Source organism: Engraulis encrasicolus, chromosome 12 (assembly GCF_034702125.1).
Source record: "Engraulis encrasicolus isolate BLACKSEA-1 chromosome 12, IST_EnEncr_1.0, whole genome shotgun sequence".
NCBI classification, from domain to species: Eukaryota; Metazoa; Chordata; class Actinopteri; order Clupeiformes; family Engraulidae; genus Engraulis; species Engraulis encrasicolus.
The window spans coordinates 23,973,020-23,998,962 of record NC_085868.1 but is presented as its reverse complement, the minus strand read 5'-3'; the positions used below and the strand labels follow the sequence as shown (position 1 = coordinate 23,998,962).

The 25,943-nt window shown below is 44.2% G+C and overlaps 1 protein-coding gene across 1 annotated transcript; it reads right to left on the bottom strand.

The window, feature by feature from the left end:
* Positions 1-1,009: 1,009 nt before the first annotated feature.
* Positions 1,010-25,943, bottom strand: metap1d (methionyl aminopeptidase type 1D (mitochondrial)). Its single transcript, XM_063211803.1, has 10 exons — positions 25,851-25,943; positions 22,920-23,185; positions 19,126-19,275; positions 18,606-18,754; positions 17,710-17,752; positions 17,254-17,417; positions 9,485-9,582; positions 8,122-8,169; positions 7,721-7,799; positions 1,010-1,416 (listed from the first exon to the last, which is right to left on the bottom strand). The coding sequence occupies exons 1-10, from the start codon at positions 25,888-25,890 to the stop codon at positions 1,338-1,340; spliced, it is 1,116 nt and encodes a 371-aa protein (XP_063067873.1). The 5' UTR covers positions 25,891-25,943; the 3' UTR covers positions 1,010-1,337.

Here is a 25,943-nt window from a genome sequence, read left to right as displayed (position 1 = left end):
CGTGGCTCTTCCATTGCTCATTATAATTACAGGGGATGTCAGCTTTAGACCACCGCTGTTTCATTAGCATATCTCGAGTAAGGAATTTGCATGGATCGTGCGTAATTGACCAGATAGAAGGCCCACTTAAACTGTTAATTGCGAACAATTGTAAATTTCTCGTTTAGGCTACTAAAAATGTTAAATGAGCCAACTAGACCTGTTGTAATTGATCCTCAAGATCAATTGAGACATGGAAGTAATAGGAGCATTAGGCTACTAGAATTTAGCATTTTAATATAATATGTAGTCTACCTTTCAGACGCAAGCTGATCATTTAGGCCTAATGGTAACCAGCCTATACGCCTGGAGTGTGGGGACTATACATTTAAAATGAGTCAAACTTGGCGGTACAACCCCTTACTTACATCACATAATAATGTTGTTTTGTGTGCTTTTTTATGTCACTTGCGTCAAGGTAACGGAGTACATTACATAAAAAAAGTCTGAGCAGCATGACATAAAATCGTTAAGATGATGTCAGTCATTGAAACTGCGCGCGCACTGTTCTCGCTTGATGATATTAGACATGGCTTATCCACGGGGGTGCCTATCGCATCTGTATCGCGGGCCGGGCTGCATCCACCTTGTTAGGATGTATATCCCGCCCGTCAGATGCCCATATAACGCCATTACCCCAGCAGTAACCTCATCATAAAGGCAGACGCGGGAGAAATGCATTCCGCTAATTGGATGTTGACTAACCTAATTTGAGATGGTTGTTAAGGCGGGCTGGGGGCAATGGTGGAAATTCTATACTAAGCTGAAATCACGGATTTCATCATAAAAAAATAATCAAATCATTTAAAATTTCTCTGTGTAGGCCTATACCTGTAACTTCGACACAAAATCGTAACAACACTAATATTTTCAATATTTTTTAAACCAAACCTATCGTTTCTCACTGCCCCTAATCTCCATAATCTGGATATAATGCTATAATTATGTGAAAATAATTATTACAAGAGGGTGAATAAAGAAAGAAAATCTTTACTTAAATAACACATTCTCACATAACACAATCTTACAATGACAGGTGTAATTTAGTGTTACATTGTCTCCACAGTGTTCAATAAGAAAACCAAGACACACTGTACAAACGTGCACACATTTCTGAAATGGTACTGACACACACACACACACACGCAGTCACACAGGCACACACACTCAGAAACGCATGTGCGCGTGCGCACACACACACACTGACACACAGACACAGACACAGACACACACACACACACACACACATACACATGCGCGCGCACACACACACACTCACGCACATGGACAGACAGACATCAGTCCTCTTCTGGAAGCTTGGTGAGAATTTCAACTCCATCAGCAGTGATAACGACAGTGTGTTCAAACTGGGCTGATCTGATGAGACAAGATGGAGATGCGCGCACACGCACGCACAGGCACACACACGCACACACACACACACACACACGCACACACACGAGTACATGATCAGTGTCGGGAGCTCTGTTCAAGCTGTGCACCCAATTCACCCTATTGCCTTTTCCACAACCACAGAGTCAATTCTGCAGAGTCAATTTTTCACATCGAGACAAGAGGTCTAAATTTGTGTATAAATTGAACTCTTCAAGTGTTGAATTAATAATACCCTCAGTAGAGCTTACTTGGTTTCACATCATTACATTACATTACATTACACTTAGCTGATGCTTTTTTATTCAAAGCGACTTACACTTATTCATTTTTTTAAGTACAGGGTATTGGTTACAGTCCCTGAAGCGGTGTGGGGTTAGGTGCCTTGCTCAAGGGTACCTCAAGCCATAGAATGTGGTGAGGAGTGGTAAGGGTGGGATTTGATCAAAAAGTGTAAGGTGCGCGCACATCCCAAAGTAACAAATTGCTGCGGGTGCAAAATATCAAAAAACGCAGGAGAAAAGGAGAAGAAACATTCGCACACCGCAAAAGCTCCCTTGTCGTGATTTAATGTGAAAAAATGGCACAACGTTTCGACCAGCAAGGTCTTCGTCAGGTGACGACCTTCACATTAAATCACGACAAGGGAGCTTTTGCAGTGTGCAAATATTTCTCCTTCTTTTGTCCTTAAAGGGGAACTTCACTGTTTTGAACATTAAGCCCCTTTTCTGCATGGTCTGCAATAGTTTAGAGTCCCCCTCACAGTTTATTTCATGTTTGCTGCAGTCTCTGTTATTTGGCTAATTTGGATTTTATCTCAACCAGCTTTAGAATGGCCGTCTATGGGCATGTGCAACTCTGTTCTTAAAATCACCTTTAAAGGGACACTGTGTGAGATTTTTAGTTGTTTATTTCCAGAATTCATGCTATATATTCACTAATGCTACCTTTTTAATGAATACTTACCACCACCATCAAATTCTAAGTATTCATTATGACTGGAAAAATTGCACTTTTCATACATGAAAAGAGGGATCTCCTCCATGGTCTGCCATTTTGAATTTCCAGAAATATCCATTTTAGGCAGCAAAAATGACTGTACTTGGGCCATACAAGAAAATATTAGTTTATTACTTAGTAAACTTTCATGTAAAGATCCATTTTGGCAATAGGCAGCCCAGTTTCAACGAGCAGCATAGTTGCAATACCTTTTTCGACCATTTCCTGCACAGTGTCCCTTTAACATTTGTTTTCGAAAGTCTACAGCTCACAAAGTGGTTAGGGGTGTTCACTAGCAGTCCAACAAGTTTGAAGGCAAAAAATGGCTTCTGTCATTTTTTTATTTGCCATTTTGTTAAAGAAAGTGAAAGTGAAACTTAATTTACAAAATGCTACATAAAACACGACAGAAGCCATATTTTGCTACAAAAATTGTTAGGGAACACCAGTGAATACTGCTGAACACAAAAATATTGCAGACAACTCACAAAATGGCCATACTGTTCAAAATAGTGAAGTTCCCCTTTAAGGGTGGGATTTGAACCTGCAATCCTCTGATTTAATAAAGCCCATCTACTTACCCACTAGGCCACGGCTGCCCCGAGACAAGACATCGAGACACAGCTGGCATTGAGACAAGAGGTCCACCTGCACTCCATAGCAGAGTGTATAAATGTAACTCTTCAGGTGTTGAATTCCTAATCCCTTCAGTAGAGCTTACTTGGTCCTATTCTCAAATGCCTCTTTTCCACTGCCGGTTCTCTGGTAGGCCTACAGCTTGACACACGGCAACCTGGCCACCCACCACTTTTTGCTCTTCAATTGAAATGTGTTGTGCCCAATCGAAAAACAAAAAGTGGCGGCCGAGTCGCGCTGTGTAGAGCTGTAGGCCTACCAGGAAACAGTCATTGGAAAAGAGGCAAAAGTGTTGAGTTGATCAAAATTAAATTCTTTGTCCTACTCTGAGTGCTGAACTTAACACTTAGAGAGAAGGTCCAACTGCACACTATTTACTTTGTTGGACATCCGGACATTTTTCACATTTTCACCAAAGTCAGACACCTTCTGTAGTCATCAGGGGGAAAACACATCTTCACACGTCTTCATTGAATTGAATATTCAAGTGTCTTGTTATCTGACTGCCGTTATGTTAAACCGTGCGAAGTGGCAATGAACGAACATGAATGAACATGAGGAAGACTTGTCGTCATGGGACATGGTAAGAAGCGATATGTAAGAAAATCAAAATGGCATTAAAAATGAATTAATGTAAATGGAAATTAATGTTGGAAGGAAATTCTAAATGCACACTACTGCCACAATAGTTTGTACACTTTGATACTTCACGGGGTGGGAGAGAGCAATACTAAAGATGACTACTTGAAGTTTGGTGTAGTTTGCTAACTGTTAAACGACATTACGCTAAATTAAACATCTTCCTCCCATAGGCACTAATGTAAATATTGCCCCTATTTCAACATGACACCACTTTTGCAACACGATAGTGACGACACACCGACTTAATGAGTTAGACAAGAGATGTCATACTCAAATTGACTGTGAGCTATCTCATCGGCCTGGGCCCACTCAAAATCCATGTGACACACCAAAGTTCATGCTCAAGTCTTGTTACGCTATTCATTAATGGTGTATGAGGGATAACTGTAATACACCTTTGAAATGATCTTGCAGGCCAAAAAAAATGACTCAGCGGGCCAGATTTGGCCCCGAGCCTGAATTTGACGTCCCTGCATTAGACTAACCTTGCCATCCGTACAGCTCCAGTCAGTTTACATTTCGCACACACCTGCAAGCACGCACATACGCACGCACGCACACTTTATGCAGCCAGAATGATTGAATGATTTAATAAGACCTCAACTTCTTTCCTTCCACTCCACTGGTCCTCACTAGAGTGCATGTACAGACACGCACCCACGCACACACACACGCACACGCGCGCACACACTCAGACGCACACGCACGCACGCGCGCACGCACGCGCACACACGCACACGCACTTCACACTGAGAGCGGCCATTATAACACCAAGGTCCAGAGCTAATCACCTCAACAGGCATGGCCGCCCTCCTCAGCCTCCTGCTGCCTACTGTAGCCCAGTGCTTTTCAAAGTTGGGGCCGGTGACCCCTGGGGGGCCGCGAGAGGGTGCTAGGGGGGCCGCGGAAAGTTGGTAGGAAATAATACAATTACTTATTGAAGAAATTGAATAGCTAATGTACACCAAAAAAACATAAAGGAGCAAAACAATATTCCCCATTAGTTAATTTTATATATCCTAGTGGGGCACCGACTCACAGGCCTAGACTATGGTTGTGAAAGGGGGTGCACAAGAAAAGTAGTGTGTGATCCACGTAAAAGGGGCCTTGGGTGGAATCTACCGATGTACTTATCATGGTTGAGTTTGGGAACCCCTGCTGTAGCCCACCCCTCCTGCATTTCCCATGCAACTCCAGCGCTAAATAGCAAGAAAAGACCACCTAACCCACCCGGCCCTCGTCACCCTCATACACCTCAGCCACTTCACCCAGCCCTGCCTCACATCGCATCACCCACCTAGAACCCTCACCCTCACCCAAACCTAGCCCAGCCCTCTGCCCCCTCCTCACCCACCTACAGTAGCCTATCCCCCCACCATTTCCCATTCAACACCAGCGTTAAGCAGCCAGACCCCTTAAACCCACCTAACCCATAGTGTGTTGTGTCATTATGAACAACCCATCGATCGAGCTATGCTACCAAGCCATAGCAAGCAGCAACACCACTTCACCCAACCGCTGCCCACTCTCCCCACCTCAACTAGCCCACTTCAGCCCGCGCCACCTCATCCACCTACCGTGTCGATATGAGCTACCAAGTCATTACAATCCACTACAGCAGTGCCCAGCTAATCACCTCAACAGGCTCCTCACCTTCCTCACCTCTCTACTGTAACCCTCCTGCATTTCCCATTCAGCACCAGCTAATGTTAAGCAGCCAGGCCACCTAACAAGAGCCCACCCTCATACACCTTCCTCCTGCATGCCCAATTGAAGACCAGTTACAGTATATCACGTGAGTACACCCCTCACAGTTTTTGCAGATTTATGAGTATATCTTTTCATAGGAAAGCATTAAAGAAATTTCACTTTGACACAATGATTAGTGACCTTTTAACAACATATATAACAGCTTAAATTTCTTGTTCACTCAGAAAAAAACTAAATATAGCCATTAATGTTTGAACATGTACCCACAAAAGTGAGTACATCCCAGATTAAAATCCGGTAGAGAAGGGCCGTGTTGGCTCGAATCGTCTCGAAATGAAAAGGGATTAAAAGGGTGCGTTTCAACCTTTCTATACATTGAAATTTTACATTTTGAGTGTGCACCTGGCTTAAATAGATTGGTGTGAGATTTGCAATCCTATGGAGAATATCATGATCTGCTTCAGTAGTCACAGTGCATGTTGACATGCATGTTTCTTTTAGGTGTAATTCATATTGCCAATGTTGACAACATTCATGCATCCCCAAACCATGTCAGTCCCACTACCATGCTTGGCTATTGAGAGGATAAACGTTTTTTTGTAAAACTCACTTGTTCACCACCACACATGCTTGACACCATCTAAAGTAAATTTGTTTATCTTGGTATCTTCAGACCACACAACATGGTTCCAGTGATCCATATCCTTGGTCTGTTCATCTCTCTTGAGACCAAGATAAACACATTTGCTCTGGGGGGGTGAGGGGTATGAAATAAAAAAAGAAAACAGGGGGTACATAAATAAATAAACAGGGAATGACATACAAAAACATTGGAGACATTGAAAAGTGCAACAGCGTATTTAAAGTGCATGGTATGTACAGAATAGTTGTAGTATGAAACAAAGGAGGTAGGAAGGCCAGGTAGTGGAGTAGCTGTAAAGTGCTAATGGATATTTAAGTGGTGGATGGCTCACTTCCATATGCAACACAATATGTGCAAGCAGATTTGAACTTCCATACAGTATGATGGAAAAGAGTGTATGTGAAATTTACCTGATTATTAAGCGCATGCGTGCACAATTATACCCCATTTTATTTACGTAAATAAATATTGAGTTCGGCCCGTGACTTCATACCAGATTTAGATTTTGGCCCTCAGTCTATTTGAGTTCGAAACCCCTGCACTATAGCGACACCATTAGGGATTAGCGCTTAGCGTTGTGGCTATGTTAACAGTCATCTGTGGGTCATCTCGACAAAGCAGCTCATCTCGACAGAGTACCGGCCATCATGCGTTTCCCATTCAGCATCAGCGCTAAGCAGCGAGCGGCTCTTGGAAATAATTGCCGTGATTACAGTCCGTGAGTATTAACATGAAATTAATCAGAAGTGCGAGTGTTTTTTTTCCCCAAGCATTAATGATTTAATGATTATGTGGGCTGTGGAAGACATTGAGGGTTAAAGGTGTTTGTTCAAGTCGAGAGAAAGAAGTCCATGCGCTGGAAAATCCTTTGATTTTATTAAATCCATGGCATAGAAGGAGGTTTTGGTTCAAGTGCTTGGACTTCAGTCTTTCTACCGGAACCTGAATCAGACTGTGTAACCTGTGTAAGCAAGGTCATCCTGCGCAGTTCAACGCACCTTAAAGGTGCACTGTGTAAGATTTCTAGTTGTTTATTTTCAGAACTCATGTTACCCATTCACTAAGATTACCATTTTCATGAATACTTACCACCATCAAACTCTATTGCACTTTTCATACATGAAAAAGGGGATCTTCTCCATGGTCCGCCATTTTGAATTTCCAGAAATAGACATTTTTAGCTGCAAAAATGACTGTACTTTACTAGTAAATATGATATTTTCAAACTAATATTTGGCAATAGGCAGCACAGTTTCAATGAGCAGCCTAGTTGCAGTACTTACTCTGGCCACATCCTGAGTGTTTTTGTGCAGCAATATTGATGAACTGTTTATGTGTGATGTGGCTGCAGTCAGTGCCTTATAATGTATCATCCGCAGAGTATTAATGTGTGAATGTAGTCCACTGAGTATTGATGTGTAAAGGTGATGTGAGGGGGTAAAGGAGCTACGCTGTGAACAAAAAGATGAATGTCCGCACACTGCTCCCGTTGCTTTTTTATTGAGCGATTAGCTTGAAAGCGTTCACTTGAATAAAAAAAAAAGCAACGGGAGCAGTGTGCGGACATTCATCTTTTTGCTCATAGTTTTGGCTTTTTTTCATCCGGCACCTACGTCTTGGATGTGCGCACCACAACTTTACTTAGAGGAGCTACACTACCTTTTGTCGTCTGCTGAGACTGCGGTCCACTTGTCCCTGAGAATGTTGAACTCTGAGGATCCCTCCATCAGGATGGGTTCTGAACGAGAGAGAGATATCAGAAGATCTGTTATGTCCACTTGAAGTTGCTGGATTATAATGGTGTAATTGTTGTTGTTTTACATCCAGACACGTACGCAAGTGCTACACACACACACAGACACAGACACAGACACAGACACAGACACAGACACAGACACACACACACACACACACACACACACACACACACACACACACACACACACACACACACACAGACAAAGAGCCAGCAAAACCAAAACGTTTGAAACAGCATTGTCTGAAGAGAGAGTCGATTCCACACCACCCCCTACATGGTAGCGCAGTGCTGGATCACGTACCTATAGTAAAGGCCATGCCCTCTTCCATCTCTAAGTCGTTGTCATTTGCTGTGAAGGAGAAGAAAGATCACCGTTAGTCTTGTATTGGTCACTTGCAATTTGCATTTGTCAATGCAACAAGACCAAATGTATTACGGCATCCTTACTATGACTGTAATAATAACATACTTTATTCAGAAATAAATCTTGTTCCTTTAAAGGGACACTGTGTGAGATTTTTAGTTGTTTATTTCCAGAATTCATGCTGCCCATTCACTAATGTTACCTTTTTCATGAATACTTACCACTAGCATCAAATTCTAAGTATTCATTATGACTGGAAAAATTGCACTTTTCATACATGAAAAGGGGGATCTTCTCCATGGTCCGCCATTTTGAATTTCCAAAAATAGCCATTTTTAGCTGCAAAAATGACTGTGCTTGGACCATACTAGAAAATATTTGTTTATTACTTAGTAAACTTTCATGTAAACAACACATTTGGCAATAGGCAGCCCAGTTTCAATGAGCACCATAGTTGCAGTACCTTTTTTGACCATTTCCTGCACAGTGTCCCTTTAAACACAGTTTCAGAGTGATGGTTTATGCGCGAGACACAGAGTCAAAACTTGTTCTCAACCTTTTTTGAACAAACACCACCTGAACCCAGGACCTCCTCATAAGCCTCACAACGCCCCCCCTGACCTCATCATAAGCCTGCCAATGCCCTCCTTAGTATTAAAAAATTAACTGGACTAATGCACCCTAATGGTAACTAAGCACCGCCCTCTCTCAGCTCTATCCTTCTCAACGCCCCCCCTAGGGCTCCCCAACGCCCCCTGGGGGGCTGTATAGAAACACTTCTCTACAGCTAACAAAAAGCATACCAAACATGACCAAAAATGACTTTAAAAACATGAAATATGAAAATTGCATACTTTGTATGGAAAAGTTGCATTTAGGTACACTGGTGAGTAATGTTCAGCTTTTCTCCTCCAACTTGTATGGCGTTATGCTATTATAATCAAAGCTGCGGACATCTCTGTCATCAGTCACGTCCCTCTATAAAAGGTGAAAGATAACTATCAACCTCTTCCTCATCTACGTACCTTGAGAGTAAATGCAATATGTTTCTGATAACTTTGATTAACTTGTAGGGTTGATATGACTTTCTCTTTCTCTTAGATAATACTTGACTTTGACTTTCTCTTAGATAATACTATCCACATTTTTTCTTTCTCTTTCTCAACCAAACTGAATGACAAATGAGCATGATAATGTGCTATGTAAATAAATTGGATTGATTGATTGATTGGTAGATTGATTCATTTATAACGGAATTAACAAGGTGAAAGTATTGTATGCACAGTGGCCTGTGCCTTACCATGGTGCCATATCTCTGGATGTCCGTGGAAGTAAGATCCTATTCCATGACCGATGAAGTAGGGACACACACGGAACCCATGGGAATTGGCAACTTTACTGCGTCGGGGAAGAAGGAAAAGAAGGTAAGGTAAGGTAAGGTAAGGTAAGGTAAGGTAAGGTAAGGTAAGTTTATTGATAACCGAAGGTAGATTTGTTTGCAGGTAAAAAAGTAGAGGCTTGCAACAATTTCACACAGTACAGTGACAATGATGCAAGACAACAACAACAGACAGGAGACTAATTTTTTTTTTTTTACAAACAGAACAAAACAAAACGCTCCTGGTTGTATAAGCAATAACAAGATGAATAAATAAATAAATAGACCTAAATAAATAAATAAATAAATAGAACAGAGCAATGTAATTATCTATTCAGGATGTACGTTGCCCAATGTAACTTTGATATAACATACAGATATATACACTTTACATTATCGACAAAAATACAAGAGCATATGCACTTCTCATGTTTCATTCTTTATAACAAGTGAAAAAATGGGTTATCGTGTAACCCTTTCATGCAGATGGGATTACCAGTGATCCTATTCACTATTTCATGAAAAAGCGTAGCTACATCATTACAAAATTGCCATGACATTACCAAGCAAGTCTTAAGCAACAGATTCAAACATGGTCATAATCATTTTGGTGACCATGAACTTATAACAGAAGCTCTACATGAAAGGGTTAAAAAAACACATTTTTAAACAGCTTATAACGTATTTCTTGGCACCCATTCCAGCAACTTCATTTAACTTCTTTCACATCTATACCAGTAAGTCAACATTAGCACAACACTATACGGCAAAGTAGCTAGCTCTATCCCCGTCTTCAGCTGTCCAACAGCAGGCTAGGCTAGGGGTAATCGCTATGGCAACACAGGCAGATGTTCCATTAACCCTCGGTGCTCTAAATGAGCAATTACAACACACTGCCTCTCTCCTACTGAGAGGGGTATTTCAGGCCCTGTATTATGACAAAGAAAACCAGTGTGATTCTTACGTGGGGAGGGAAGGCAGCAGGAAAAAAGAGAGGAAGAGGGGGGGGGGGAGAGAGAAACAGAGAGAGAGAGATGGAGAGAAAGAGAAAACAAAGGGGCAGAGCGAGAGAGTAAGAAAAACATGTGGAGAGAGAGATAGAGAGAGAGAGAGACAGACAGACAGACAGAGATGGACACACTAACGAAGAGAACAATTTTGATGAGCAAAACCAGTTTGCTACAACTGTGAAAAAAGCACTTTTCTTCTCCTCTCTGTGCGTCTCCCTGCGTCTGCCCAGTACGTGTGAGTAGACACATCCCAGCAGAGACAGAGACAGAGACAGAGACAGAGACAGGAGGCTTCAGCATGCTAAGCTAGCCTGTCATTACATCTCTGGATATAAATATTCATTTGTTGGGGAGGTGGCTGCACTGGAGAGCCAGAGGAAGTCACCACGGTCAGTAATCTCCCACCCCCCCCAAACACACACACACACACACACACACACACACGCACACGCGCACGCGCACGCGCACACACACACACACACACACACACACACACACACACACACACACTACTCTTAACACACAACCACATTATACTACACCCCCTCTGTACAATATCAGGTCTTCCACAACCAACCAAACACACCTATGCATTGTCCATTCACATGCCAACAAACTCACACATACACTTCAATATGCTCACACACAAACACACGCACGCACGTACGCACGCACGCACACACACACATGCACGCCCGCACACACAACTATAAATACATGCTGCTTGGCCCTGCACCACTTTTGTGCTGACCTCTCTCTTTGTCCTTTCTCCAGTCAAACAACTCTCCTATCCTCTCCTCTCGTTACGGAAGGTCTTCTACCCTCTCCTCTTCTCTGTTTACCACTTCCCCCCACCCCAGTCCCCACATCCTCCCCTCGTTCCTCCATCGCTCCATCTCTCTCTCTCTTTTCTTGGCTTAATTGCACAGGCCAAAGTCTGTGGCCCAGAAAAAGAGGGTGTGACTTAAAGAGACAGAGGCAGCTTGGTTCTCCGGTGACTCTAAGTGTAGTGTGTATATAGTGTTTGAGCCTCGTAAAACAGAACGTATACAGCAAAATGGGGCCAGATTTATAAGGAGAAAACCTCACAATAATTTCTGGCATAACAGAGCTCTATTGTTTCATGTATCTGAAGTTTAGCTGATCACTTGAAGCACAGAAGCTTAGCTGCAAAACTCACAAGACATGGTGAATTTGCGATATGGTGCCCATATTGAACATTCTATTCTAATTTTTCTAACTGGTCGCTAAAGATGATACGATGGCCCAATAGCCATTTTTGGTCTGTATACTTCAGGCCAAATGTTATGCTTTTCTCTCACATTTTTGATCTTATCTGATGGATTATTGTACATCATTTTAATGGCAAGGAGTGCAATATTTAAACCATATTAGGGTACTGGTGTTGTGTTGAGTTTAACAAAGAAAAAAACCCACACATCCATCTAAAAAACTTTTGGGTGCAGACTAGCAAAGTCACATGAACACTGAAAATGAAGTCATCAGCCTTCCGGTCTTTATTACTACAGGGCAGTGGAGAACAGACAGGAAATGATTGGGAGAGAGAGATGGGGGAGGGCCAGGAAATGACCCCGGTCGGACTCGAACCTGGGTCCCCGTGGGCATGCAAGCCCAAATGTGGGTGGCTTAGCGCATCAGGGTTTTTCAATGAGAACAGATAATTTGGCTTTGCTAATACAAAGGTCATTAGAAAGATAGTTAAGTCCAAAAAAGATTAGAGAAAAAATATTTTAAAAGCCTTCAATATACCATGGCAAATCTGTTTAAAAACACAGGGGCCATAGTGGCCTTCATCAGGGCAGGGTAGTTGAGAGAAGTGTTACATATGGCTGAAACATTCACTGTCTTCTTAATTACAGACCAATTCTCAACTGAAGCTACCTCTGCCACTGCATCCTTGGTTTAAACTAGCGGCTGCCTCCTCCTTACAAGTTCTGTACTATGTGGTGCTGTGGCATTGTCATTTATGTCACCCAAGCAAGTGTCACAATAAGTAACCACAGAGCATAGAAACCTTTATATTCACACTGACAGCCAAACATTTATTTTACTAGCTTGCCTCAAGTAAATAAATAAAACGTTTGAAATGTGTTGTTCACTTCAGACGAGACATATAGAAGTGTAATGTATGGTTTTCAACATGAGACTGAAAGGGGTTACAACAGTGCTTTCAAAAACAGTCGACAAGCTAAGCAGCATGTCCAGGCTTTGGCCTGCAGGCAGGCAGCACAATGGGACAAGAAAGACCTTACTTAAAGAGATGATTGTTGAGTCACCCAACCATCACTCCTTTCAGAGTGTGTGCTGGTGTGTCCCCATCACAAGCCCGTGTGACTCCCGAAGCCAAGCAAAAAAGACAAATAAAATAAAATAACTAAAAACACATTTCGAATAGGTTCTGTGCAGCATGTTACGGCCATAAGCGGGCTTACACTCTTACAATCTCTGGATGCGCCTGTGGGGAGCCAGGTTCAAGTCCAGCCCTGGGGTCATCATTTCCCAACACTACACCATCTCTCTCCTACTCAAAATGCTCAAAAATACTTTTCTACTAAAAAAGTAAAACAAAAAAACGACTAGTATTTATACTAACAATTCTAAAGAACATTTCTTCGACCATAACCTTCCATAAATCCTTACAATAGCCAGAGGCTTTGTTTCAGTAAGTCAATGACGGCAAAAAAATAATAAAAAAAAATGGGTCGCTGTGGCTCAGAGGGCTAAGGTGTCATACTATAAATGGGTAATGGAGCTGGGTTCGATTGCAACTGCACCCCTCTCCTCCACTTGCTTCCCCACTCTCACCCTCTCTTACTTTTTGCCAATAAAGGCTAAAATCTCCCCCCAAAAAACGTAAAAAATACACAAACACACACGAGCAAGCGACCACACACCCTGACACTTCCACAATTTGGCTCCTCTCCTCTCCTCTCCTCTCCTCTCCTCTCCTCTCCTCTCCGCAGCAGCGCAAAGCAGAGCAAGGCCCTCTCCACTGGTGGGATCAGGGTGAGAAAACCCTCCAGCAGGAAATGAAACAAGGGTGTGGCGGTATAAAAACGGGGGGAGAAATCGGAGTAAAAAACTAAGCAAACATCAAGATGTTTTATACAGCACACAGTAAAATTTGCAGTGTCAATTCAACCCTTAGAGAGCTGGTCTAGAGCGTAATTGGCCAGGCCAGAGAGTATTCTTTATGTGTTAAATTAACACATTTTTTTTTTTACTGTGTACAGTAAAGCTTTAAAAGTTCAGCCATTAAACGGAAAATAAACTATTAAGTTCTTTAGTTTAATGAAGAACATTACGGACTGTGTGAGCATAATATAAATGTTTGTATATGCATCGCAAACAAAGCGTCTGTAAAAAGTTGAAGTTTTGAGCTGGATGTTTTTATTCTAATGGTAAAAAGGTTAAATAGCCTGGAGTTGGCGAGCTGTTAAAATGCGTACAACGGGCCGAATCCGAGGAACAGCCACAGTGACGCAACTAACCAACTTTTACTGGGCATCTCACTTTCTCTTACGCACGCAGGCACACATGCACGCACGCACGCACGGATGCAAAAACACTCACACTAAGCAATATGAGATTGATCCATGCATGCATGCATGCAAAAAAACATTCACCAGCACTTAGGGTGCTCTGTGCATTTGAAGTATTAAGCCCACTTTGGGCCCCGATGGAGATGCATGTACGTACGTACGTACTGTATATTTGTGTGACAGGCTAAAAAAAGAGGCCAATTGTGATGCAAATGAGGGTTGTGGGGAGCATGGTGTCTTTGTGGCGACCTTGTGGCTTCGCTGGAGATGAATTGGGAGCGCTTGGCGATGAGACGAGAGCCTGCACGTTGACAGGCGGAGAAAGGAGGAGGAGGGGGGGGGGGTGCGGGGGCAGAGAGGAGGCATGAGGATGTGATGTGAAGGCGGGGGGGGGGTGGGGGGTGTACGGAGAGGAGGAGATGAGCGGAGAGAGGGGTAGATAAGTGCAAAGAGGAAGAGAGGTGCGCAGAGACGGGTAGAGATGAGCGGGTTGTGTGTGTGTGTGTGTGTGTGTGTGTGTGTGTGTGTGTGTGTGTGTGTGTGGGGGGTGGGGGTGGGGAGAGAGAGACGGACGGGGAGATATGCGCAGGGAGGCAGCGCTGCACTCTCTTCTCTCCCTATAGGGAGCACGCTCTGCCATGCCGGGAGGCAGCTACCCTGTAATTTTCACCTCCTAAAGACAGACAGAAACGCGCGCGTACACACACACACACACACACTCTTGCAGAGACAGACACACACACAGGCACACTGAGACACACACTGAGACACACACACATCAGTGGAAACACACAAACACACACACACACACACACACACACACACACACACACACACAGAAGCAGAACACAGGCACAACCACAAGCACATACACAGCTGAGGACGGGAGCCGAACACACACACACACACACACGCACACGCACACACACAGACACAAAACCACCTTCTAAACTACCCTGTAATTTAGATGGAGAATGGAAAGCCCAGTGCACTCTGGGTAGCTGCTGTTCGTGTGCACATAAAAAAGTGTGTGTGTGTGTGTGTGTGTGTGTGTGTGTGTGTGTGTGTGTGTTAGTGAAAGAGACATAGCAAGTGTGTGTGTGTGTGTGTGTGTGTGTGTTAGTGAAAGAGACATAGCAAGTGTGTGTGTGTGTTTTGTGTGTGTGTGTGTGCTAGTGAAAGAGCCATAGCAAGTGTGTGTGTGTGTGTGTGTGTGTGTGTGTGTGTGTGTGAGCGTGCAAGCGAGCGAGCGTGCATGCGTGCGTGCGTGTGCCTGCGTGTGAGTGAGAGTGTGCAAGAGAGGAAAAGTGTGGTACATTAACATTCTGAAGGCATATTCAGCATATTATTACACCTCTGGAAGGACCAAGCATAGAAAAACAGAGATGAAAGAGAGAGAGAGAGAGAGAGAGAGAGAGAGAGAGAGAGAGAGAGAGAGAGAGAGAGAGAGAGAGAGAGATGATTCCCTTCTTTTGAGACATAATGGCTCCGTCTGCAGACTCTCGGCTACACAAAGCCTGTTTAGATGCCTTTTAAGTCAAACAGCGGCGCATCCAGAAAATGCACTCATACTTCTTTCTTTTCTCTCCGTGCCTTGTAATCTCACTCCTTTGCACACTGTCTACCTACACATAAACACACGCACGCACACACGCACGCACGCACGCACAAACACTTGCAGAGATACACACCGGTGGATAGAGACTCATTCACACACATGTAACGGTACACACACACTTTGACATACAAAACTTCCCCATTTTCCATAAGGCTTTGAACAGGTCGTTGGCACAGCTTATCCTCAAGACGACGAAAGTTCTTTAGAATCAGACATGAAAATGCACATCCTAGAGGTGTTGGAGAAGTCATGTACACCCATAATGGATCAATCACTTCCCCATTCGCATCCCACACTCATTTCCTGTCACGTCTTTAAACATCCTGTCGATTGAAAACCGATTAAAAGCCCCAGAGACTACTTTGAAAGAAGGCACCTTGCATCTTACTGAGGTTTCGTCTCATCACATGGACATTTTGAAGGTCTATGGATCAAACCTTTTTGGGTTTTGCATGGACCTCTTAGTAATTGCACCACACATTGCAGTTATCATTTGAATATTTTTTCATTGCATATGGTTTTAAATTGTAATTTTAATGCAAAACAAACTAGGCCGTACTGTTTATCCGTGTCCCCTCACAGTAGAAAATGAAGATGAGCATTTCCTTTGCATTGCATTGTATCAAACTTTTCCATGTACCTCTTGGCACTGCGTGGCAGACCCCTGTGGGCCTCCAGACCACACTTTTGGTGCATTCAGGCCAACTGAGAACCGTGCTGGTGCCCGTTCTGCACCTAATCACAAACTGGCCACCGTGTTCACGCCACAGATCTTAGCGTTCACGAACCGGAAAGTTGGTTCACAATGCCGAACCAATTAAATACTTTGCTTTTCTCCGCGAACCATGACAACAACGTGGATCAGTCACGTGCGGGAAAAGTTCAGGGCCCGGTATGAATGCGCACGGTTCGCAGGTAAGCACTTTAGTGCCGAACATAATGGTGCGGGCATGGGCTCTAGCACGGTTATGGACGGCCTGAAACAGCATTAGAGAACTACTGCTGCCTAAGGCCCCTACATTTGGGCTTGCATGCCCACCCACGGGGACCCCGGTTCGAGTCCGACCGGGGTAATTTCCTGATCCTCCCCTGTCTCTCTGTCCCATTCGCTTCCCGTCACCATCTTCGACTGTCCTGTCAAATGAAGGCATAAAAGCCCCTAAAAAATATATATAAATAGAAAAAGAGAACTACTTCCTTAGTCTGCCGCGTTCGGTAACACTTTATTTGACGCCATAAGCATGTCATTACAGTGTCATAATAGTGTCATGACACAGTCATAGATAAGTCATAAACATTATGTCCATGTCAGAAACATTTTATGACTGTTGGCCTCAAGTGACATTCGGTTATGGCAAAGACAAGTCATAAAATGTTTATGACCTGGACATAATGGACACTTGCATAACACTATTATGACACTATTATGACACTGTAATGACTTGCTTATGACACCGGCGTCAAGTAAAGTGTTACCCCACGTTCCCCGTAAAGACCCACCTGATGGTGTTGCCGATGACGCAGAGGGGCTGGCCGGGTCTGCAGGCCGCGATGGCTTCATCACGACATCTCCTGGCCACCTCCACCAGCTTCCGGCCACCCTCGTCCACACAGCCAATCAGAAACGTCTCCGAAGTGTCACCATGGTAACCCTCCAGGTAAACCTGAGGGGAGGGGCCACAAATGAACACACTTTATAGACTAGCGGCTAGGTTCTCTATAAGCCTATCCGCCTCTGTGTTTGAACATGGATGTGTGTGCTTCAGAGTGTGTGTCAACATGTAAAGTAAAAATGTGACTCCAATATGTACTTGTATCTGACTTATGTGGATAAGGCTCCAAATGTGTCAAGTGTGTAAAAGGTGTGTGTGTGTGTGTGTGTGTGTGTGTGTGTGTGTGTGTGTGTGTTTGTGTGTGTGTGTGCGCGTAAATTTACTTTTTCCGACCATTACTCACAGTCACATCGATATTGATGATGTCGCCGTCCTGAAGCCGCCGGCTGCAACAGGAGGAAAATTATAACATGGTTAAAGGAGAACTTCTTATGGTTCTTTAAAGATTTCTTTTTTGGTCTTTTAGAACTTTATTTGACAGGACAGTTTGAGAGGATGACAGGAAACGAATGGGGAGAGAGACGGGGAGGGGTCGGCAAATGACCCGGAACCGGGAATCAAACCCGGGTCGGCCGCATGGCAGACGAGTGCCCTACCAGTGGGCCACGGCAGGGCCAAACTCCTTATGGTTCTTTATAGCTCTTCAAGGTTAAAGTGATACTGTCCCATTTTTCGAAATAAGCTTATTTTACACCTCCCCCTTGAGCTAAATAATAGGGTTTTACCATTCTCCTGTACTTTCAATCGTTCTCGGGGTATGGCAGTGCAAATTTTACCTCCATGCTAGCAGTTAACATTGAGTCCTATGAGACCAGCTTGCGGCTAACTGGTCTCATAGGACTCAATGTTAACTGTTAGCTTGGAGGTAAAATTTGCACCGTCATAACTAGAAAACGGTTGAAAGTACAGGAGAACGGTAAAACCCTGTTATTTAACTCAAGGGAAGGTGTAAAATAAGCTTATTTCCAAAAATGGGACAGTATCACTTTAAGGCTATAAGCCACGCTGACAACAAACACCTTACACCTTGACTAGGTACCCCGAAAAGATTATGTATTGCAAATATAATTCATATAATGTCTCTGTTAAAGCCCAATGCCACCCCCCCGCCCAAAGCCCACCTTGAATAAGAAACGTTCTGTGGGGAAAAACACTGACACTTTTGAACTGAAAAAAGAAAGATGTCTATAAAAGTTCTCACGCGAACACACTCACACACACTCACACGCACACACACACCTGTCTGGTATGCCGTGACACACCACGTTGTTGACGGAGGTACAGACGGACTTGGGGAAGCCCCCGTAGTGGAGGGGGGATGGGTAGGCGTTGTGGCGGATCGTCTCCTGGTGCACTATAAAGTCGATCTCATCCGTCGTCATGCCAACCTGGGGGGGGCGCACATTTCATTCAGCGTGTTCAGGTTGTTGACACACACACACACACACGCGCACGCACGCGCACACGCACGCGCACACGCACGCACGCACACAGAATATACAGACATGCACAAATGCCAGGGGTACATTTTATTCAGCGTGTTCAGGTTGTTCACACACACACACACACACATACACGCACACACACACACACACACACAGAATATACAGACATGCACCAACACATGCGCATGCAAACATATACACACAGAAAACATATATTCTCATAATATTCTCATGTATGGCATATGATACAACGAAAAGAAAGGCACGCACGCACGCACACACACACACACACACACACACACACACGGTCTCACCTTTAAGCTCTTCCCGGCGAGCAGCAGTATGCGTCGTGCGAGTTGGCAGGCCCTCCTCAGGCCCTCGATCTGCTCTTCGTCTTTAATCTCGATGTAGTCGTCCCACTCGGGCACTTTACTGCGGCCCACGTAGTCTGGCCTCTGGATGTGCTGCGGGACACAAGACGTTGTGCGGGACACTGATCATTGTGCTTTGTTACAGTAAGCATTGCCATATGGCATGTGCATCATTATGTGTGTATTGCCTTGTTGTGATAATATGATGGTATATGTTTTTTTATGTTTTAGATGCTGTTGCTGCTTCTAATTTGTGACTTGTAGTGGCACCAGTAGTGCATGTACAGTATATCACGAAAGTGAGTACACCCTTCACAGTTTTTTTTCAGGAAAGCATTACAGAAATTTCACTTTGACACAATGATTAGCGACCTTTTAACAACATATTTAACCGCTTAAATGTTTTGTTCACTCAGAAAAAAACAAAATACAGCCATTAATGTTTGAACATGTACTCACAAAAGTGAGTACACCCCAGATTAAAATCCGGTAGAGAAGGGGCCGTGTTGGCTCGAATCGTCTCGAAATGAAAAGGGATTAAAAGGGAGGTCATCGGTGTGCGTTTCAACCTTTCTTTGCATTGAACTTATTTTGAGTGTGCACCTGGCTTAAATAGATTGGTGTGAGATTTGAATGCAATCCTATGGAGAATATCATGATCTGCTTCAGTAGTCACAGTGCACGTTGACATGCATGTTTTTTTTAGGTGTATTTCAGATTGCCAATGTTGACAGCATTCATGCATCCCCAAACCATGTCAGTCCCACTACCATGCTTGGCTATTGAGAGGATACACTTTTTTTGTAAAACTCACTTGTTTACCACCACACATGCTTGACACCATCTAAAGCAAATTTGTTTATCTTGGTCTCAAGAGAGATGAAGAGACCAAGGATATGGATCACTGGAACCATGTTGTGTGATCTGAAGAGACCAATATAAACATATTTACTTTAGATGGTGTCAAGCATGTGAGGTGCAGATTCACGTATGTATGTATGTATGAGTTAGTGCAGTTGAACCCTTGACAATACCAAGACCTATTACAAAATGGACCATATAGTAAGTAAGAGAGACTGAAAAAAAAGATAGGCAGACAGAGCGACAGACAGGCATCGTAGATCAATGAAAATGGATGAAAATGTAGCAGATGGAAAGCATAAAAATTGGCCTTTCAGATGAAAAACTTCATGAAAGGGGAAACTCTTTAAAACAAATAATAAATAAATGAATGAATGTAATAATAATAAAACCATCCGCATTTGATGGGCGAGGATGCTCAGGGTGTATATGGAGTGGAAAGAGATGAGAGGAGGACAGCCTGTAACTGTCACATGATTTAGCAGCCTCTCTTCTCCTATCATCACAGAAAACACACACACACACACACATGCGCACAAGTGCACACGCACACACGCGTGCACACACACACACGCACACACACACACGCACACAAGCGTGCATGCACACACACAAGCGCGTACACACAAGCGCGCGTGCGCACACACACACACACACACACACACACACACACACACACACACACACACACACACACACACACACACACACACACACACACACACACACACACACACACACACACACACACAGACAGTTGTAACAAAATGTTTAGAGATGGGAACATCTGAAGGAAGAGAGAGAGCTCCTCAAACGCAATCATAAATGCTGAGATCCATTCATCACGGATAAACTGACTCACGTTGTTCTCCAAAAAGGTTCTCCATCATTAGATCATTAATTATACTACAAAAAATTGTACGTCATCTTTTCTGGCTTTTTGTGTAAAGCTTGAGTTGCCTTAGACTAGAGTAATGCGAATCATAATTCAGCATAAATCCTGTGCATTTCGTGTATTCGACAGAAAAGTAGACTTTCGACTGTTGACAAATTAATCTTCCAGCAGCAGTACTTAATGTCAGTGCAATGCTATTACGCACGCCATAGTCTTTGAACCGACTGCAATGTGGGGTTAGGTGCCTTGCTCAAGGGCACTTCAGCAATGGATGATTTGAAGCTGCAGGATGCAACCATCCGATTCGAAGACCAACTTATAGGCACTCTAGGTGTAATGTATGTGTACTGTGATGTACAATTGTCTATGTCCACACCCAAAGTCTGTCTATGTCTGCATGGGAAAGTAAGAAACGTAATTTCAATTCTTTGTATGACCAGTGCATGTAAAGAAATTGACAATAAAACCGACTTGACTTGACTTGAACTTCCTAATAACTATTAGCCCAAGACTCCCCGTAATACTGATACTTGAACGATAGGCAACGCAGCCTTATCAGGAAACATAGCTCTGAAAACATGCTTGCAAACCAGATGAATGCATACCTTCCATAGAGTAGGGGTTCTCAAACTTTATCCTGCCAAGGCCCCACATATACCGCTACATTCCAGTCAAGGCCCCCCTTACATGGGTCGTGCCACACTATTTTCCCGCTCATCCCCCATCCCCTTTTACAACCATAGCCTGTGTCTGTGTGTCAGTGCCCCACGGGGACCCTAACATAGTTCAGTAATATAAGGCAGTTCTTAACTATGGGAATATTGTTGAGCTTATTTTGGTTTTACTTTGGTATACATTAGTTATTCAATTCATTGAAATACTTTTTTTTTTTTTGTATTTTGTTTTGCTATGTTTCTCCAGCCAACCGGTCCCCCAAGCACCCCCCAGGGGTCCCCAGCCCCACTTTGAAAACCACTGCCTTAGAGCACATTTTGAGGAGGGAAACGATGATCAGTTGCGCTAATTTTCAATGTATTCAGCCCAGACAGTATACATGGCTACTGGCACCCTGTCCTTGACCTAACCCTAAGCATAACCTTCTACTGTTACTGTGTCAGGCTACTCTACTCTACTGCTGTGCCATGTTTGGATATTAGCTTATTTCATACCTCAACTTACGATACGATACGATTAGACTTTATTGTCAGTTTCCAGTGAAATTCATTTTGCGTCCCTGAACAACACTCGTTTGAGACAGGACATACACATAACATCACATCACAACACTATTGCACAACTGACAAAAAACAGAAGACACAGGCCTATATACAGACATACATGCATACATACATTACAAACAACCCACATAACTTGAAGATCTTCCCAACAACATGGAGTGATAACACTATGCAGTCTTATGACTGATTTAACAAAAGAATCGATTGATGTATGAAGGCATGTTTAAGTCCGTTGCGGTTGAAGCGGGGATCTCAGTCTGAAACGCCTACTTGAGGGTGATGATACTGAGGGGTACTTGAGTTAAATGATTGAGTTTTACCTTCCTCCAGTGCTTCCAGCTGTTCTCTAAGTACGGCAGTGGAAACCTTACCTCCCAGCTAGAAATGATTCATTATTAACATTTGCAAGCTGGACTCGTAGTATTCAATTTCAATTTCAATTTCCAAAAATGGTACAGTATCACTTTAAGCAACAGGCAGAAAAATATTTTATTGTCAATTTAGCTGGCTCTTTGTAGACATGTTCTGTCTGAAAACGTGCTCTGAGGTACATTTCGTCAAGTTTCCGGTAACGTACCAAATTACGATACAGTAAGTTTGCATAGGAGAACAGGGCTGGGGAAGAAGCTGCAGTACGAGTGGTGGCTTGACGCACAGTGTAGTTGAGGGTCGCGACTCGTGACGGTGGCGAACAAGCAAGGAAGAGAGGCCAAGGCAGCTGCTGGTGAATTATGGGTAATTACCTTGGGCACGGCGTAGGCCGGTCGCACCACAGCGGGGCGCACCACATTGTGCGAGCTGCTGCGCCACCTCCTCCAGAAGAAGTGTCGGCGCGGGGGGCCCAGGGGGCCAGCTGTGGCCAGCAGAGGAGGCTGGAGGAGCTGGGGGTGGAGGTGGTGGAGGTGCCGGGGGCAGGAGAAGGAAGAGGAGGAGGAGGAGGAGGACGAGGACGACATCCACGTCGTCCACATCCGCCGACATGACCCCCTACGCAGCAACGCGGGCCAAGCTGCAAGTGGGCGGACAGGCACAGGCAGAGTCACACACGCACATGCGCACACACACACGCACAAACGCGCACACACACACAGAATTGATAAGGCACCCACACACACATGCACACACACAGAAACACACGATAAGGCAGGCACGAGCACACACATGCACACATGCACACACGCACACACGGATATGAAAAACAATTTACCATTGCATTAGTTCCAGTCATTTACCAAATCATTTGGTTCTAATTACCACCCCAATAAGCCAGGTTGAGCAGTTAAACAGCGATTTGCACGGTTTGGCTTAATATTTCATTACTTGTTTCTACATCAAGTTTTACATAAACAACTGCTGGAATCAATCAACTACTCCTTAGATAAATTGTGAACATTTTCCCTGTGAGAATACTGACACACACCATGCAAATAATGCTGATGGGAATCAAGATAGGTACTAGCAATGCATTTGTGACATTACGCCTCATCCACAGATACAGCACAAAAACATCAACACAGGATTACATCCTGAACTGGAGTGGATTAGGGCTGGATCCAGACTGAGCTGCTGTACAGCTACAGTGCAGACAGGGGAGACGCCAGTCCACTCTCCGCAGCAGTTTATAGAGCGGGGAGAGGAGCCCACACACACACACACACACGTGCACGCACACACACACACACGCGTGCGTGCGCGCACACACACACAAATACACTCTCTAACACAAACACACGCACACTCTCTCTCCCTCACGCGCACACACACCAAAAATACACTCTCTAACACACTCTCTTTGTCTCTCTCTCTGTCTCTCCATGTCTGTCTGTCTGTCTGTCTGTCTGTCTGTCTGTCTGTCTGTCTGTCTGTCTGTCTGTCTGTCTGTCTGTCTGTCTGTCTGTCTGTCTGTCTGTCTGTCTCTCTCTCTCTCTCTCTCTCTCTCTCTCTCTCTCTCTCTCTCTCTCTCTCTCTCTCTCTCTCTCTCTCTCTCTCTCTCTCTCTCTCTCTCTCTCTCTCTCTCTCTCTCTCTCTCTCTCTCTCTCTCTCTCTCTCTCTCTCTCTCTCTCTCTCTCACACACACACACACACACACACACACACACACACACACCGCAGGACCACTCTGTAAGATCTACACACATACTGCTCTGTCCACAATGCACATTGAGGAGTTGAGTATCTCAGCACCACAGTGCCCTCTACGGTATAGTGTAGTACAGTTATGCAGTTGAGTTGTCGCCTAAGGAGAGAAGCTGTTGCTACGTCATAACAACAAACATGGCCAAAACTAGAGACCGCTCGGCGCTCACAGGATTTACGGACAATGGGGTTGCTTTTAGCTTTGCTCAGAAGTTTTGCGCAGGAATGGTGAAGTTATTCAACTTAAATGTCTATAATGCTGGTCTATAATGCTGTGAGATGACAGAGGAATGGCATGAGAAGACAGATGAAGAGAAGAGAAGAGAAGAGAAGAGAAGAGAAGAGAAGAGAAGAGAAGAGAAGAGAAGAGAAGAGAAGAGAAGAGAAGAGAAGAGAAGTGGAGGGAGAAAGATGGTGGGGGGGAGGGAGGAACAGGAGGAGAGGGGAGAGGTAGGAAGAAGAGGAGAGGATTGGAGAGGAGAGGAGAAAAGGGCAAGAACAGAGAGGGTGAAAAGTAGAGAGGAGAGGAGAGCAGAGTAGAGCAGAGAAGGCGAAAAGAGGAGAGGAGAGCAGAGAAGGTGAAAAGAGGAGAAGAGAGCAGAGCAAAGGAGGAGAGGGGAGGAGAGGATAGGAGAGCCTGGGAAGGAGCGTGGTGTGGCGGGACAAAGGAGGTGGGGGGCGGAGGGACACGGAAGAGGAGGATGGCAGTGGGCTGCGAACCAGCTGTTGAGGTTTTGGCAAGAGAGCTGTTTATGTAGGTGTCTATCCTCCCTCCCTCTGTGTGTGTGTGTGTGTGTGTGTGTGTGTGTGTGTGTGTGTGTGTGTGTGTGTGTGTGTGTGTGTGTGTGTGTGTGTGTGTGTGTGTGTGTGTGTGTAAAAAGAGGGTGGTTTGGTATGAAGTGTATGTGGGGCGGCGGAATATTTGTCTATAGCCTATATAGAGGGTGGTGCTGCAATCCAAGAAGAGGATGTGGTCTCGTGTGTGTGTGTGTGTGTGTGTGTGTGTGTGTGTGTGTGTGTGTGTGTGTGTGTGTGTGTGTGTGTGTGTGTGTGTGTGTGTGTGTGTGTGTGTGTGTGTGTGTGTGGCTAAGGCAAGAGAGCGCCCTAATGGCTGTCTCCGTTCCAGTTCTGGTTCCATGAACATCCTGTCCACTCTTTATGAAATCCCACACAAAAATCTGCTTTACTTTTTGATGGATAAAAGAAAAACAATCTACTGTGCGATGTACATACAAGGGCAGCTGTTGTGCGCATGTCACACAAAGTAGGCTAAGTCTATGTAAAGTTGTTTGTTACACGACAGCTAGTTCTAGACCATTTGTGACCGTGAACTTTCCGAAGTCCGAACCACTGTATTCATTTTCATAAGCCAATGGTGTGGAGAGTCTAATAACACCATGATGTTTACGACGGCAGAACAACACCACAACTTCAGTAACGATTGTCATCACAGTTCATGCACTGGCAAATATAGGTAATCACAAATGCAAGAGCATGCAACTAAATTAAGCAGTATTTATTACAGTCTTCATTCCTACCTGAATTACATGACCACTTCGCTGCCACGGGTGTCGCCATGTTTGCTAGCTGTCACGGAAGACCACGTGATCACCGCATTCCGTGCTTGGAGC

What these genes read in the sequence shown, in the direction of transcription:
- metap1d (XM_063211803.1), bottom strand. Translation starts at nt 25,890, where the DNA reads ATGGCGACACCCGTGGCAGCGAAGTGGTCATGTAATTCAG. An exon ending in GTCATCGGCAACACCATCAG is followed by an intron (nt 9,583 to 17,253) that starts GTGGGTCTTTAC and finishes TCCCCGACGCAG; the next exon opens with TAAAGTTGCCAATTCCCATG. An exon ending in TCCAGAGATATGGCACCATG is followed by an intron (nt 8,170 to 9,484) that starts GTAAGGCACAGG and finishes TCTCCTTCACAG; the next exon opens with CAAATGACAACGACTTAGAG.